The following is a 14,874-nucleotide window of genomic DNA, read 5'->3' as shown; positions in this document are numbered from 1 at the left end:
TCGACTGTCTCTTCCCGTCCCTGGATTATTGATTCAGGGGCCTCCGAGCACATGACTGGTGTTTCAAGTATACTTTCTTCTTTTCAGAAATCCTCTTCGAGTGTCATTTTAGCTAATGGTTCCTTGGCTAAAGTGACTGGTATTAGTACTGCCCATATTACACCTTCTCTTTCTTTGTCTTCCGTTCTTTATGTACCTGATTTTCCTTTTAACCTTTTATCTGTTAGTCGGTTCATTAAAACCCATAACTGTTGTGTAACCTTTTCTTCTGACTCTTGTGTATTTCAGGATCTTTCGTCGAAGAGGATGATTGGTAGAGGTCGTGCATCGGGGGGACTTTATATACTTGAGGACACTTCATCTATGGCGTGTACCAGTGTGGCGTCACCCCACCAGATTCATTGTCGTTTAGGTCATCCTTCGTTGGAGAGTTTGAAGCTTCCTGATGGCCGTTTTCGGTCAATTTCTAGTTTTAATTGTGAGTCATGTCAGTTTGGGAACTCCACCGTGCGAGTTATCCTCCTAGAGTCAATAAACGGTCTGGCCAACCACTTTCTTTAGTTCATGCAGATGTTTGGGGTCTATGTCCTGTCGTTTCCACTTTGGGTTTTCGTTACTTTGTAACTTTTGTTGATGATTATTCCAGGGTTACCTGGATCTACTTAATGAAACAACGTTCTGAGTTATTTTCTATCTTCTGTGCATTTGTGAATGAAGTAAATAATCAATTTTCACACCCTTTGCGTGTTCTTCGTAGTGATAATGCTAAGGAATATTTTTCTGCTCCTTTTGCTGATTTTATGACTCAGCGTGGTATTATTCATCAGTCCTCTTGTGCTTACACCCCACAACAAAATGGTGTGGCCAAGAGGAAAAATAGACATTTGATGGAGGTTACTCGTTGTTTATTATTTGAAATGAAGGTAGCTAAATCCTTTTGGGCTGATGCTGTTTTAACCTCGTGTTATCTCATTAATCGTCTGCCTTCTTTAGTTTTACGTGGTGGTATTCCCTTTTCTTTGTTGTTTCCTTTTGCACCACTGTTTGCTTTGCCACCTTGTGTGTTTGGTAGTGTTTGCTTTATTCATGATCATCGTCCTGGTGTTTCCAAGTTGGATCCCAAGGCTCTCAAGTGTATGTTTGTTGGTTATTCTCACACTCAAAAGGGTTATCGTTGTTGTTCTTTTGACTTGCGAAAATATTTTGTTACCGCTGATGTCTCTTTCTTTGAGTCTACACCGTTTGTTCATTCTTCTAGTACTGTGTCTGACTTGGATGATGATATTCCTGTTACTGTTGTTTGGTCTACTGTTCACCATGCTCCGCAGGCTGCCTCATTACCGGCACCTCAACGTAGTGTGTATAAACGTCACCAATGGAAATTATGTGCTTGGACCCCTGCTACATCGACTTCTACACCATCTCCTCCTTTGCCAACAGATCCTGATAGGTAATGATCCTCCTCCTTTGGAACCTTCTTCTGATCTTGATGTTCTTATTGCTCGTCATAAGGGGGTTAGGGCTTGTACCCAACACCCTATTTCTAACTTTGTTTCCTATGATGGTTTGTCTTCCACTTTTCATTTTTGTTTACATACTGTTGAGAACCATCCTATTCCTAAGTCTGTCGCAGAGGCATTGCCTAGTCCAGGTTGGAGGGCTACTATGGATGAGGAATTATTGGCATTGGAAGAAAATCAGACTTGGGATCTTGTTCCCTTACCTTCAGGGAAGACTGCTATCGGTTGTCGCTGGGTGTATGTGGTGAAGGTGAACCCGGATGGGTCATTGGCTCGCTTGAAAGCGCGCCTAGTTGCCAAGGGTTATGCCCAAGTATATGGTGTGGATTACTTGGATACTTTTTCTCCTGTGGCAAAACTTACTTCTGTTCGTATTTTGATCTCTCTTGCTGCCACTTATCATTGGCCCCTATATCAGCTTGATGTCAAGAATGCATTCTTGCATGGTGATTTGCATGAAGAGGTTTATATGGAGCAACCTCCTGGGTTTGTTGCTCAGGGGGAGTCTGGCTTGGTGTGTAAATTGAAGAAGTCTCTATATGGGCTGAAACAGTTCCCTAGAGCTTGGTTCAGCAGGTTCACTGAAGTTGTGTTAGAGTTTGGGCTGTCACGGTGTGATCATGATCATTTTGTATTTTTCCACCGTTCTGAGGTTGGAAAATTGTTTCTTGTGGTTTATGTTGATGATATAGTTATTACAGGAGATGATGTTTCTGGAATTGATGATTTGAAGACACACTTGCAGCAGAAATTTCAGACCAAGGACCTGGGAAGGTTGAAATATTTTTTGGGTGTGGAAGTTACTCAGTCAAAGAAAGGGATTTCGCTCTCACAGCGAAAATATGTTCTTGATCTTCTGTCAGAAACAGGAATGCTAAGTTCTAAACCTCTAGATACTCCTATGGATCCTAATTTAAAACTTGTTGCAAAGGATGGTGAGGTCTTAGGAGATCCAGAGAAGTATCGGAGGCTTGTTGGAAAATTGAACTATCTCACAGTGACTAGGCCTGATATAGCTTTTCCTGTTAGTGTGGTGAGCCAGTTTTTGTCTGCTCCTCGGACGTCTCATTGGGAGGCTGTTATGCATATCTTACGCTATCTTAAAAAGGCTCCTGGACGTGGTCTTCTCTACAGTGATCATGGTCGTGGGCGGATAGTAGGTTTTTTAGATGTTGATTGGGCTGGATCCATAGTTGTCACGGCGTTACGGCGATCCAAGTCGGTGGAGGGGTGTCACGTCGATATATCGACATGTCGCCCGCCATGGTGTTGCCATGGCGAGCATGTCGACCATGTTTTATTTTTTATTTTCTCTATTTTTAATGTTTTAATAGATGTATAATCAAGCCATGTTTTATTTTTTCTCTATTGTTTCTCAAGTTTGAAGAAGAAAATTCAGAAATCGAAGAAGAAATTGAAGAGGGAAAGAAGAAATCGAAAGAAATCGAAGAGGGAAAGAAGAAATTGAAGAGGGAAGAAGAAATCAAAGACAAGAAGAAGAAATCGAAGAGGGAAAGAGAGACAGGAAGAAGAAATCAAAGAGGGACGCCATGGCACCGCCATGGCGACGCCATGACAACTATGGCTGGATCTCCGGTTGATAGGCGATCCACTACAGTCTACAGGTTACTGTGTATTTGTTGGTGGAAATTTGGTGTCCTGGAAGAGTAAGAAACAGACAATTGTTGCTCGCTCCAGTGCAGAGTCAGAGTACAGGGCTATGGCACATGTTACCTGTGAGTTGATGTGGGTAAAACAATTAATGACTGAACTTGGCTTTGTTGATGGTGCTCCAATGAAACTGTGGTGTGATAATCAAGCTGCTGTCCATATTGCTTCAAATCCGGTGTTTCATGAAAGGACGAAACACATTGAGGTTGACTGCCATTTCGTTCGAGAAAAGTTACAACAAGGTGTAATTTCTCCTGGCCATGTCTGTACAGGAGAACAACTTGCAGATGTGTTCACAAAGTCTTTGGGAAGTGCAAGAGTGGATTATATTTGTAACAAGCTGGGCATGATTGACATCTATCCTCCAGCTTGAGGGGGAGTGTTATCGTGAGCTTGGTATTAGCGCAAAGAGCTAATACCGAGAGAGGTGTGAGGAGGGTAGTTTAGTACTTTGAGGTGTTTAAGTTATTTCTTTTATTTTTTATTTTGTTTCCTGTTTTGCCCTTAAGTGAATATATATATTTGAGGTCTAGAGGAGAGTTACACATATCGTGTGACTACCCAAAGTAACATATTCTCTTCTCCTCTTCTCCCTCTCGGTTTCTCTTCTTGTTCTTCTTCTTTTTCTCCATTAATTCACACATCTCAAAAGGACTTGTCACCTCAATATTTGCAGCATGCTTTAGACTGGTTGTAGTGACTGTTGATGCCAACATCTTCAACCTAAAAGGCTAGGTGCTGTGAGGTTATATGGTTGAACGACACCTGGAAATTAGCTGCGTTGTTCCAATATTTTTGCCCATAAAAAACATGAAGTGTTGAAAAATGTAGAATATATTATTATGGCAGTTACAACTAGTCATAGCTAACATTCTGGATCTCTATAGTTATGACCGTAATTTTGTTAAACCTTAACCAATAATAGTAAAGGATCCGCAGCCAATTGAGGATTTCTCTACTGCTATATCGGTATTATCCATTATTTAATATTGATTAAATCATTAGAATGTCTTGTAAGTGGCATAACTTGGGTGTATGCTTAGAAAACTGCTATATCGGTATTATCCATTATTTAAGATTGATTAAATCATCAGAATGTCTTGTAAGTGGCATAACTTGGGTCTATGCCTAGAAAACTGCTATATCGGTATTATCCATTATTTAATATTGATTAAATCATCAGAATGTCTTGTAAATGGCATAACTTGGGTCTATGCCTAGAAAATTTTATCCAAGCTCATCCGAGCTCAAGCCAGAATAATTACATATTATAGATACAAGTAATTTTTAGACATGTGTTTGTTATTCTTTTATTTCTATACGTTATTTGGATTGTATATTTAATTATATTACTATCATGCTGGGGTATAGTAGATATCTATGTGTACCATATGTAATACATGTACTGCTTGACGTGATGCCTATCAATTCATAATAAACTGTTCAAGCATGGTGTATATAAACATCAAAGACTAAATGGAAATAGAATTGTGAAGGATTTATTTTTAATGACAGTATAAATGATAACTATAGATTATATTAGGTTTTTGAGGTTTAATTTCAATTTGAGAATAAATAGTAAGTGTGTAATTTTGAATGAAATGATAAAAATATGGTTATTATATAATTTGATTTAGAGAGCAAATGGTTACTGTTTGACTACTATCTATAAGTATGTACATAGATATTAAAGCCATTATTAGTATTTTCATGAGGAGAAGAAATTAGGTTGTGTACAACTTTTCCTTAGCTGGCACATAGTTTTCCTGTGGTAATTAGGAGTCTCGTTTTTAGCCTGGTTGTCAGTTCGGGTAGAAGATAATTTTTTCATATGAATGCTAGTTGATTTCCTCGTACCGATGGAAATTGAGTTTTAATATTTTTTAGACTCCTAGTTGGAGTAGGAATAGTCCACAGCATGCGGCAGGTGTGGAATAGCCAGTTTCCAGTTTTCTAGTTTCAGTCTTAGTTTTAAATGAGTCTTAGGAAGTCCAAATCTTCTGAGTGTGTTCTGTGAAACTCAATATATGTGTAAAGGCAACAGGCCGTACCCACAACTTTATGGGTAAAGGTGTGAGATTTCTTATGTGCACTGAGAGATTTGCATACTACTTCGTTGAGATTCTCTCGTGGCTATCTGTTGATATTCCAGTAGCATGCACGTGGACTTCCTGCTCCTCTACCCCTTCGTCCATTTGCTATTCCATGTTAGTTTCTCTCTTTTATTCTCTTTCTCTAGCTTGCAGATCCCCTGTTTTTTTACTTAATTTCTAGTTGGTTTTCTTCATTCCTATCTTTCTTATTACCAAGGATCGAGATCTCAGTTTTGGACCTAGTTTCGGTCAGGCCCAAAACCGAGACATGCCGGATCTCGTTTCGAAGTTTCAACACTGGGTTTTGACCCTGGGTATCATTTTGGCCAGGCCTGAAACCGAGACAACTCGGAGATTTTGGTTTGTTTCAACTGAACCTACAACCATGCTTATTACTGCTCAGAATTGACTCAAATTTGTACTTGAGCCTTCTTTTTTAATCATGAATTGAAACCCGAGTTACATTTGCTGGAATATTAGTTCTAATGTCACTACTCTGTTTTCCTAGTGTCACTAGGAGAACACTTGCGCAACTCTTCCTGATCTCAGATTTCTGAAATCTTTTGTAGGTTAATATAACATTCAAATAGACCACTCGACCTGAGTTTCAGGTCATTCCTTATTTTCTATCTGCAGTTACAACTTATCTCTTCAAGTTGTATAAATTTTCTCTCTTGTTGGAGATCCTGCTTTGCATATCATTCTCTAGTTTCTAGCTTGGGATTAGATTTTCTGTCAAACTATTATTAGGAAGCCTTACCTAAACGGTCCTAAATTTCTGCCACATGTGCCAGATCAGATGGGGGCCAAATTTTGTGGACAGGTAGGCTCATAGGCCCCCTGTTCACATGTCAAGTTTCTGGCCAATCGGAGTTTGCCAAGTGGTAAGAGAGCGTTGAAAATCCAGGACTATGAGAGAGAACACACTAGTGATCGGAGTACCGTAGACATGCATAAACGTACATGGTATGCATTTCACTACACGGGAAGGTATTTGATTGAATTAAGCTTTGAATTTTGACATGTGGCTAATCCAAACTATGTCCTCTCTATCCAACATTTGGAATTGCCACAGCATCTGTCCATGGGGCTCAAAATGGTACCATGTAAAGGCAATTTTCCCTAGTAATAACTAGTGAATGGATCCATAGGTCCCACCAAGTATGAGCTGGCCCAAGTCGAGTCTAATTTTGGTGGCCTGGGTTTGGGCTCTAAGGCTGTGCGTCTTTTGGGGTCTGGGTTTAGGCCTGGCCCAATATTTATTAATGCAGGATGGGCCTGGACAGCTGGGCCTACCTCAGCCCAGCCTGAACCCTACCCAGTTACACCCTACTTGTCAAAGAAAAACTTCTACAGAAATGTGTTCTCCAAATTCTTCCATTTACTGATAACTATTTGATGTGCAGACCCCAGATGGTTCACTGTTGGATATTATACGGAATGCCTCTGATCTTCTTTCTGGCTGTAACATTAAAGTTCCTAAGGTATATTCTCTGAAATAAAACCTGCAATGCTAGTGCCGAACTTCTCCTCCCTGTTTATGTGAGTTGGATACCTTTAAAATTATATTTCTGATTCCCATTTGAAGAAAAGAAAAAGAAAGAAGAGTTATATGTTACTTTTGCACGTTCACTTTGTAATCATTGCTTATGATGAACAAGCTTCTGATATCACTGTTCTCTTGCAAACCTGAGCCATATTATGACATATTTTGATCTTTCATTTGTGTCAGATAGAAGGCAATGACAAGTATTTCGATTCTGGGCCACCATTTCTCATTCTTCTACATCCTGCTTTGGGCCCACTTTGGGAGGTCACCAGACAGAAGGTAGGTTTTCTATTTATTGCTATAATTTTTCCCTATTGATTAGTTTCAAAGGGGTTATCTTGTGAAGTTTGCTGATGGAGTTAATAACTTAAACTAATGCAATGGAATAGACATATGTAGTAGAAATATCAGACCAATGGACCAAATATCAATATCCTACTATTAATGATAATGGTAGGCACATCATTTCTCTGAAATGGATGAGCCACTCTTTTTCTTGATATGTTTTAAGAATCTTCATATGCTTTCCTCTTAATCTCTCTCTCTCTCTCTCTCTCCCTTAATTTCTTTTGTTACTAAAACATGTGAGTGATGACATGTTTGTACTCTAATTGTCTCTTATGTCACAGTTCTATGGAGGTTCCATTTCCATGGGCTCTGAATTACAAATTGAGGTTACAGAGTTCTTATGGAGGGATGTACAGGTAGATATTATTAGATACACACCCTAAATGCATCCATGGTTCATGCGTTTGGATCCTAAATAATCTAGTACGTATTTTTCAACTTCAGCTTGATGGAAGCCTAATTATTGTAGCTGAAAACATTATGGGGGCAACTAAGATAGATGAAAATGGTGAACCGATACTTCAGTACGGACACAGGTAATATACTGCCCTGTTTCCCCATTCTTCACAATGTTAAGTGTTTTGTGAAAGTTAAGCATCCAAAGCTGACAAATTTGGTGTTTGGTTTAAGATGCGGAAGATGTAAGCTTCAAAATGTAAAAGTATCAAATAGGGGGATTGACTGGAATTATAGCAAGAATATTTATTGGAAGCATGAAGTTCGGCGATTGGAGGCATTAAAGGTCATACTGCATGGAAATGCAGAATTTGAAGCTACAGATGTTGTTCTACAGGTTAGACTAGGATTAGAATATCACAGTTGTTTTTTTTTTATTTTTTATCGTATTGGCAAATTTATATTTTAAATTCATCAAAGGTTATGTTACAAACTGTGGGCCTATAGAACAGTTTGGGCTGCCTGTTCCTTACGAAGAGTGTTATGTACTGATAAAAGATGCTTGGGCCAAATATTACCGTTATGTAATTTTTCTGTAGTCATCAGTATGGGAAAATAATTTTAGTAGAAAAATCTGATCATGCCAATTGTTGTTGTAGCAATATCTTACATTGAACCATGCATTGGTTGTTTAATCATCTCTGTCCACAGACTTGTGGCAAGATTTGGGGTTTCCGGCCATTCTACAAATTCTGTATGCTGAGATCGAAAATTTTCCCTATGTTGAGTATTGGAATACAAGCCAAACAGGAAAGGTTTTTGGGCTACCAATGGCCTGCCTAGGAAACATCCTTGAGTTTCTAAACTGTGTGGATACAATCAGCCAATCGGATTAGTGTTAACCTTGGACTTCTCCTATGTGGGACCTGTGGGATTGAGGTTCCCTCTAGTCCCATACTACCTTTTTCTTGGTATTCCAGATATAAATAGGACTTATTGTTTACAATGTTAGTTGGTAAGCTTTTTCACCCTTATATTCTTTGATAAAATTCGCCTTTCCTAATGCTTTCTCATTTATTTCAGGGAAATCATGTTTTTGAAGTTCCAAATGGCTACAAACTGCAGATTACAGCAGGAAATCCAGGTTCCATTTATAAACTCACTCTAGCTTTGTAGCACGATGACTTAGTGATGTTTTGGAGTTATTTCGTAGGGGAACCAATTCATTGGCTTACAAGATTAGAACCTTTCCTTTTCCCTTTTCTGATTGGGATTCAACATTTATCAGAAACATATTGTGACAAACACTTCCTGTCACAAAATCCATGTCAATTCAGTGTGCTGGTATGAATGGTTAATTATATAAAATATTGGTGAAGTGTTTGAGAACTGATTATGAACATATTCTTACATCTGAATTTTTCTTCGTCCAATCATGTTACACCTTGTATCGGGTCAGATTATGATAAATCCGTACCAAGTGGGAGTGTGTGTGTTTCGTCAGTCAGGGTTATATTACACTATTGCAGAAGGAAGAATCCTAACAACTCATTCTCTACTGTGGACATAGGCTTCGGCTGAACCATGTTAACTCCTGGTGTTCCTCTTCTTCTTTTATTTTCTTGTTCCTTTTTTATTTTCTAGTTGGATTCACCATCATTAACATGGTATCAAAGACCATATCCCTTTGTTGTCCTTCCTAAATTGTCTGTCCAAGTGTAGAGCTAGGCATGCCAAAGCTATACGTGAGGGGGAGTGTGAGATGTTGAGAATTATAGAGGTATAATCCCAAATCTTTTATGTGGGACCTTTGATGTGTCTTCATATACCATTAGGCTATCTGCACCCAATAGCTTAAGCTTCTGGGTTGGACCCCCAAGTGGTATTTCATGGGCTATCCCACTTTATTAGGAGACAAACTTTGAACTAGTGATTTTGGAGATGTTGAACAATCCATTTGAGTACAAAAGATTAATTGGGTGATTAATCTATTTAACTGTAATGTGGCCAGATATTGGTTATGATGTTCAAGTGGTAAGTTAATTCATGGAACAACCAAGAAAGCCTCATCTTAATGCAGCACATTGAGTTTTGTGTTATTTGAAGAAAGGGTATTATCCTTTCAGCAGACAGTAACCTAAATGTCTGAGGATAATGTGATTCAGATTGGGCAGCCTGTTCTACATCATGGAGATAAATCACTGGCTATTGCATTTTTTAGGCAATAGTTTGATTTGATGGAAAAGTAAGAAGCAGACTTCGGTTTCACATTCTTTAGCTGAATCCGAATATCGAGCTATGGCAATAGCCACATGTGAGTTAGCTTGGTTGAAATATCTCCTCAAGGACTTTGGTATCTCCCATTCAGAGCCGATGGATCTTTACTATGTTAATCAAACTGTGTTACTCATAGCTTCAAATCTTGTCTTTCATAGGAGGACAAAACATATAGAAATTGATTGTTACATAGTTTGGGAAAAACTGCAAGGTTGATTAATCAAGACAAAATATGTTGCTTCAACTGAACAATTAGCAGACATTTTTACAAAATCTTTTGGGCATGATCAGTTTGGTTATTCGTTAAGGTAGTTGGGCGTGTATAATATCCACGCTCCACCTTGAGGGGCCAGGGAGTATTACTTGTATTGGGTCAGATTATGATAAAACTCGTACCCAATGGGGCGTGTGTGTGTTTCTGCAATTACGATGGTATTTATATTACACTATTCCAGAAGGAAGAACCCTAATGACTCATTCTCTACTGTGGACGTAGGCTTTGGCCAAACCATGTTAAATCCCTGTGTTCCTCTTCTACTTCTTTTCTTCTCTGTTCTTGTTCCTTTATTATTTTGTGGTTTGATTCACCATCTTTAATAAATAACTGTGAGTTTCAGATTATAATCTTCTTAAATTGGTTTTGCTAATCAATGAATTATATTTTGTTGCAACTATTGGGAGACTTTGGATTGAAATATAATGTCTCTTCCCATTAAAGATTTTCCCTGAAGCCACAATAAATCTATTATATTTGACTGGTGTGATTGTGATGAGATATTTTAGAATTTTAATTATCAAAATTATCTCTTTGAGACTTTAAAATATTAGGGGTTCACTCTTTAGAAATTAATCTTTCTGTCATGTCATTATATTATATTATCAGTGATTCCATAATACTTTTAATAACTATTTTTATTTATATTTAGCTACTAGTTTAATGCACATCTTTATTTGGAGAAAAAAGGTCTGATTTCTTCCCTTTTTCAGCTAAGCAGTTTGTTTCTTATTATTATGTTCATGATTCAGGTTTCTCAGTTAAGTTAGACCCTATTGAAAAGAATATGATGGATAGTGGAAGTTGGTTCTGGAAGTATAAGTTAAATGGGACACACATTCAATTGGAGATGGTAGACTTGTAGAAGACTAACCGGGCCCTTAGCCCTACCTTTTGTTGATTGCATTGCACATATCAACTGAAAGCTCACCTTCACATTGGAAGCCCTTGTCATCTGATCGATTGAACAGAAGTTCAACATCTTGCAGAGTCTATTATATGTATGTAACACAATGGTTTTCAAAATCTTTGGAGCCTTTGAGGATGCAAAATGCGTTGCTCTTGTAATTAGATTGAATGAAAGCTTTGTATATTGGAGGTCCCACTTGTTGTTCATGTAACAAAATGGTGAGATAAAGCCTTGTAGACTATGAGAGTTCATGCATTGGCCATGTAATAAAAGGTTGAGTTAAAGGCTTAAATCCTTGTCAATCGTGATAGTTTGATGCATTTCTCAAGTGATTTAGCTGTAAAATTGTCAGACAGCTTCAGTTAGTGACTAATAAAAACATATTATTATTATTATTTTACCTCGTTTGAAGAATCTCCAGCTTACAGGTCCACTATAATTTTGGCTTTGCATTCCTTTATGGCTCACATAGGAAGAGGGGCTTCCTCCATGGCTCTACTATCTGCATTATAGCACAGCTCTGATGCTCACATCCTAAGTTTCAGATGACAGAAGTTTGCCTCTTTTTGTTCTATATCACTACTGCTGGCTAAAATCTCATGAGGGATGATCACAAGTATGCATGCTTGCTCCTAATAAAAAAATTTCTGTGTTATTTATTCATTAAGAAGTATCCTTAATGCTCTTTTTTTCCCTTTCAGGATGAAGTACCCAGTTACCCAACAATTACAACAATCCATGCATTGCTCTTGAATGGAGCTTGAACTGTTTCTGCCGAGTTCTGATTGAGCTTCTGGTCATCCATTGAGCTATAACACACATCTTGATGGCATTGTTATCTTGTTAGCCTCCTGAAGAATGGAGCATTTAATGCGGTTAATGGTTGGATTGGGATCATAGAAGGCTGCCGATCCTTGCTCATAACAAATTCTTTTCATGTCAAGAGAGATATCCCTTCTTTATGCACATCCATATATATATGTAGCCAGACACAAAAGTGTACAATCCGGTCAAAATCTAGGTTATACTCTAAAATTAATTTAAAATTAAAATAAATCATAGAACACATAAATGACATACTGATCTAAAATATTCATAAAATCTGTCTCTGAAAATCATGACAACATATTATATCCTAAATGACCAAAATGCCCTCAATGCATAAGTACTAAAAAATGTGCGAAATATCCTATAAATATCAGAAAAATAAAAATAAATCATGACAGGCCTAAACAATTTTACTGAATTCAAAATAATCTAGAGAATAATTTTTGAAAATCAAAAGAAGATATTATGCTCAAAATGATGAAAATGCCCCTAATGATACATCCAATATTAAAATAAATTTTAAAAAAATAGATAGCAATAGGAAAAATCCTAAAATGATGTAAAAACTACTGATAAGCACAGAAATTATGCAAAACATAATTATTTAAAAATTCAAATCTAACATATAAAAAAAAGGGTGCGTCTGTTTGTAACCAAGAAGGTTACATGCAGAATCAGTAACCGGATTTTATTTGTCCTTGAATAGAATGCATTGTTTTTAGTTGAGGGGCACATGATGTAATTTCACATTTACATGTTATTTTATTTTTTATTTTTTCGTTTTTCTTCCTCCTGATTCCCGCCGGCATGAAAACCCTTCCCTGTGTTTGTTTCAGAAATGGACCCTTCCCAACTCGCCTCCGCTGTCCCCATCCATAGCTGCTCCCTCCGAGCAACGGTGACAGGGATGGCCGGTGGGGGCAGGGATTGGGAAGGGCGGAAGTTACAGGTGATTTATGGCATGGTCAATTCTGTATTGCTTAAATGCTAAGAGCAAATATTGCCAAAGGGATAATGGGGGTTGCTGCAGCAGCAGGCTTGTGAGGGATTGTGTCAATTATTGTTTAGAAATTGGGGTTCTCAAGAAAGGGATTTGGGAAGAGTCTATTTCTCTCTTTTAAGATCGAAGCAATTTCGAGCTTGGGTTTGCGTTAACAAATTGTTTCTGCAATTGGGTCGAAAAAGTGAGATCTTGAAACGTCTTCCTTCTACCTGGTGTGTACTACCGGCCTAATTGGTTTACATATTTGAAGAGCTTACAACCATTGTTTCTTTCACACAATCAGGAGAGGTTCCTAGGAGGATCAGAATATTAACTTTGCCACAAGCGAGATAAGGTTGTATGCCTTATTGATAGATGGTGAACTTGCAGCGGCAAGTCTTCTCGGGAAAGCACCACCCTGTAGCAGAGCACCCATCCTACAATGAGCATTGTAAAATCTTCTCTGATTTTTGAAAATTCCTCGAAGAAATCGCACAGTTGTCGGCATATTCGAAAAGCTTGAAAATCTTTGTTTGGGTGTAGAAGTGGTTGGCTGTTCCGGCGAGGGAGGGGAGAGGGAGGGCAGGGGAGCCGAATCCGATGACGGATATCTCTGCAGACGGAGAAGATGGGGAGAAGGAGAGAGGAGAGGGAGGTTGAGAGTAAAATTACAAAATGCATTATATTTTAAGAGGTTGATAAGTGGTATGGGATGGGCAAATATGTCCGGTTACAATACATAGTTGTAACCGGGTTGGTTACAAACAGCTTAACCCAAAAAGAAAACATAGAAATGCCCCTCATGCTAGAATATGCTAAAGAAAAACTAAAACAAAAATAATTTAGATTCAAAACGCCCCTGGATTATATGATTATGCTACTAACATGAAATCATTTAATACACATAGAAACCCTAACGATGAAAATAATCCTATTACATGAAAAATAGAATAAAACTACTTTAAGTGCACAAAAAAAATTATCGGATTCAGTACAGAGGTGAATAGCACACATCCAACGGCCCACAGTGCTTGGGCACACAACCCAACACCCCGCCTGTGTGTTGGGCTGTGTGCCCGAGCATTGTGGGCCGTCAGATAGTGCGCTACACTCTGTGTTGCACTACAGAGGATCCAAATCCATGACGCATTGGATTAGCCTAGGTAATAAATCACTACTTGAAGATGAAACTAATAAATGCATAAAATAATGAAAACCCTAAACTAACATGAAAGAAAAATCAGAATAAAAGTACAAAAAATTAATAAAAATCATGAGAAGATATGTGATATTTCTAACCTAATAAGAACATGATATTCAAATTTCAGATATGAAATCAAGATATAACAAAGGTGGAAAATTGGATATAGAATAAAAAATCTATATATAAAAATTAATTTGAAAATTCTAATTAAATTAGACTCACTATGGTTTAAATATAACAAATTTGGGTCTTGCGAGGGCATGCACAAATCAGGTGAGATGGATCACAAAGTCATTATTCTCTTCTCATGTTTTAGATTCAGCTTTCCAATCTCCAAAGGTTCCCTCAAACATGGTGAAGGCTTCATTTTAATAGCTAAGAAACTTCATTGATTCCTTACTTATATGGGCAACAAATCTCAGATTTCAGATGAGCTCTGGATATATAGTTTTTGAGTAACGGTTGAAAGTGGAAATAAAATTCCCTACCAAAAAATATTTTATTAATTTAAAAATAGTTTTAATAAATCCAAAACATGTTAATGAAGATGAGGAAATGTTCCACCATCCTTTGATCCGGTCAACCTTTCATGGTGCATTTCGATCATTTTTCAGCCATTTTCTTAAACTTCCCAATAGGGTACGAAAGAGCATCTGAGGGCCAATATCATTTCCCATCGCTTCTTTAAAGTAATACTAGATAAAAGCAAGTATCCTTTGTTCCTCCATAGAAACTTTCCCATACATAGTATTGACTACCGAAAAATACATGCTAAGGATACAAGAACGACATGAAAATGTAAAGATGAATGCTGAATGATAA

At 37.8% G+C, this 14,874-nt stretch overlaps 1 protein-coding gene across 1 annotated transcript in view; it reads left to right on the top strand.

Annotated features, from left to right (window-relative positions):
- Window positions 1-11,341, top strand: part of LOC122639775 (UTP--glucose-1-phosphate uridylyltransferase 3, chloroplastic) — a 29,180-nt gene extending 17,839 nt beyond the window's left edge. Inside the window, exons 11-17 of the mRNA XM_043832734.1 lie at window positions 6,691-6,768; window positions 7,017-7,112; window positions 7,463-7,537; window positions 7,626-7,717; window positions 7,812-7,974; window positions 8,661-8,721; window positions 10,881-11,341. Of these exons, the coding sequence (XP_043688669.1) occupies window positions 6,691-6,768; window positions 7,017-7,112; window positions 7,463-7,537; window positions 7,626-7,717; window positions 7,812-7,974; window positions 8,661-8,721; window positions 10,881-10,993 (678 nt within the window). The 3' untranslated portion in view covers window positions 10,994-11,341. The remainder of the gene's footprint in view (window positions 1-6,690; window positions 6,769-7,016; window positions 7,113-7,462; window positions 7,538-7,625; window positions 7,718-7,811; window positions 7,975-8,660; window positions 8,722-10,880) is intronic.
- Window positions 11,342-14,874: the final 3,533 nt, after the last annotated feature.

This window comes from Telopea speciosissima, chromosome 1 (genome assembly GCF_018873765.1).
Source record: "Telopea speciosissima isolate NSW1024214 ecotype Mountain lineage chromosome 1, Tspe_v1, whole genome shotgun sequence".
Taxonomy (NCBI): domain Eukaryota; kingdom Viridiplantae; phylum Streptophyta; class Magnoliopsida; order Proteales; family Proteaceae; genus Telopea; species Telopea speciosissima.
This window is presented reverse-complemented; position numbering and strand designations above follow the sequence as displayed.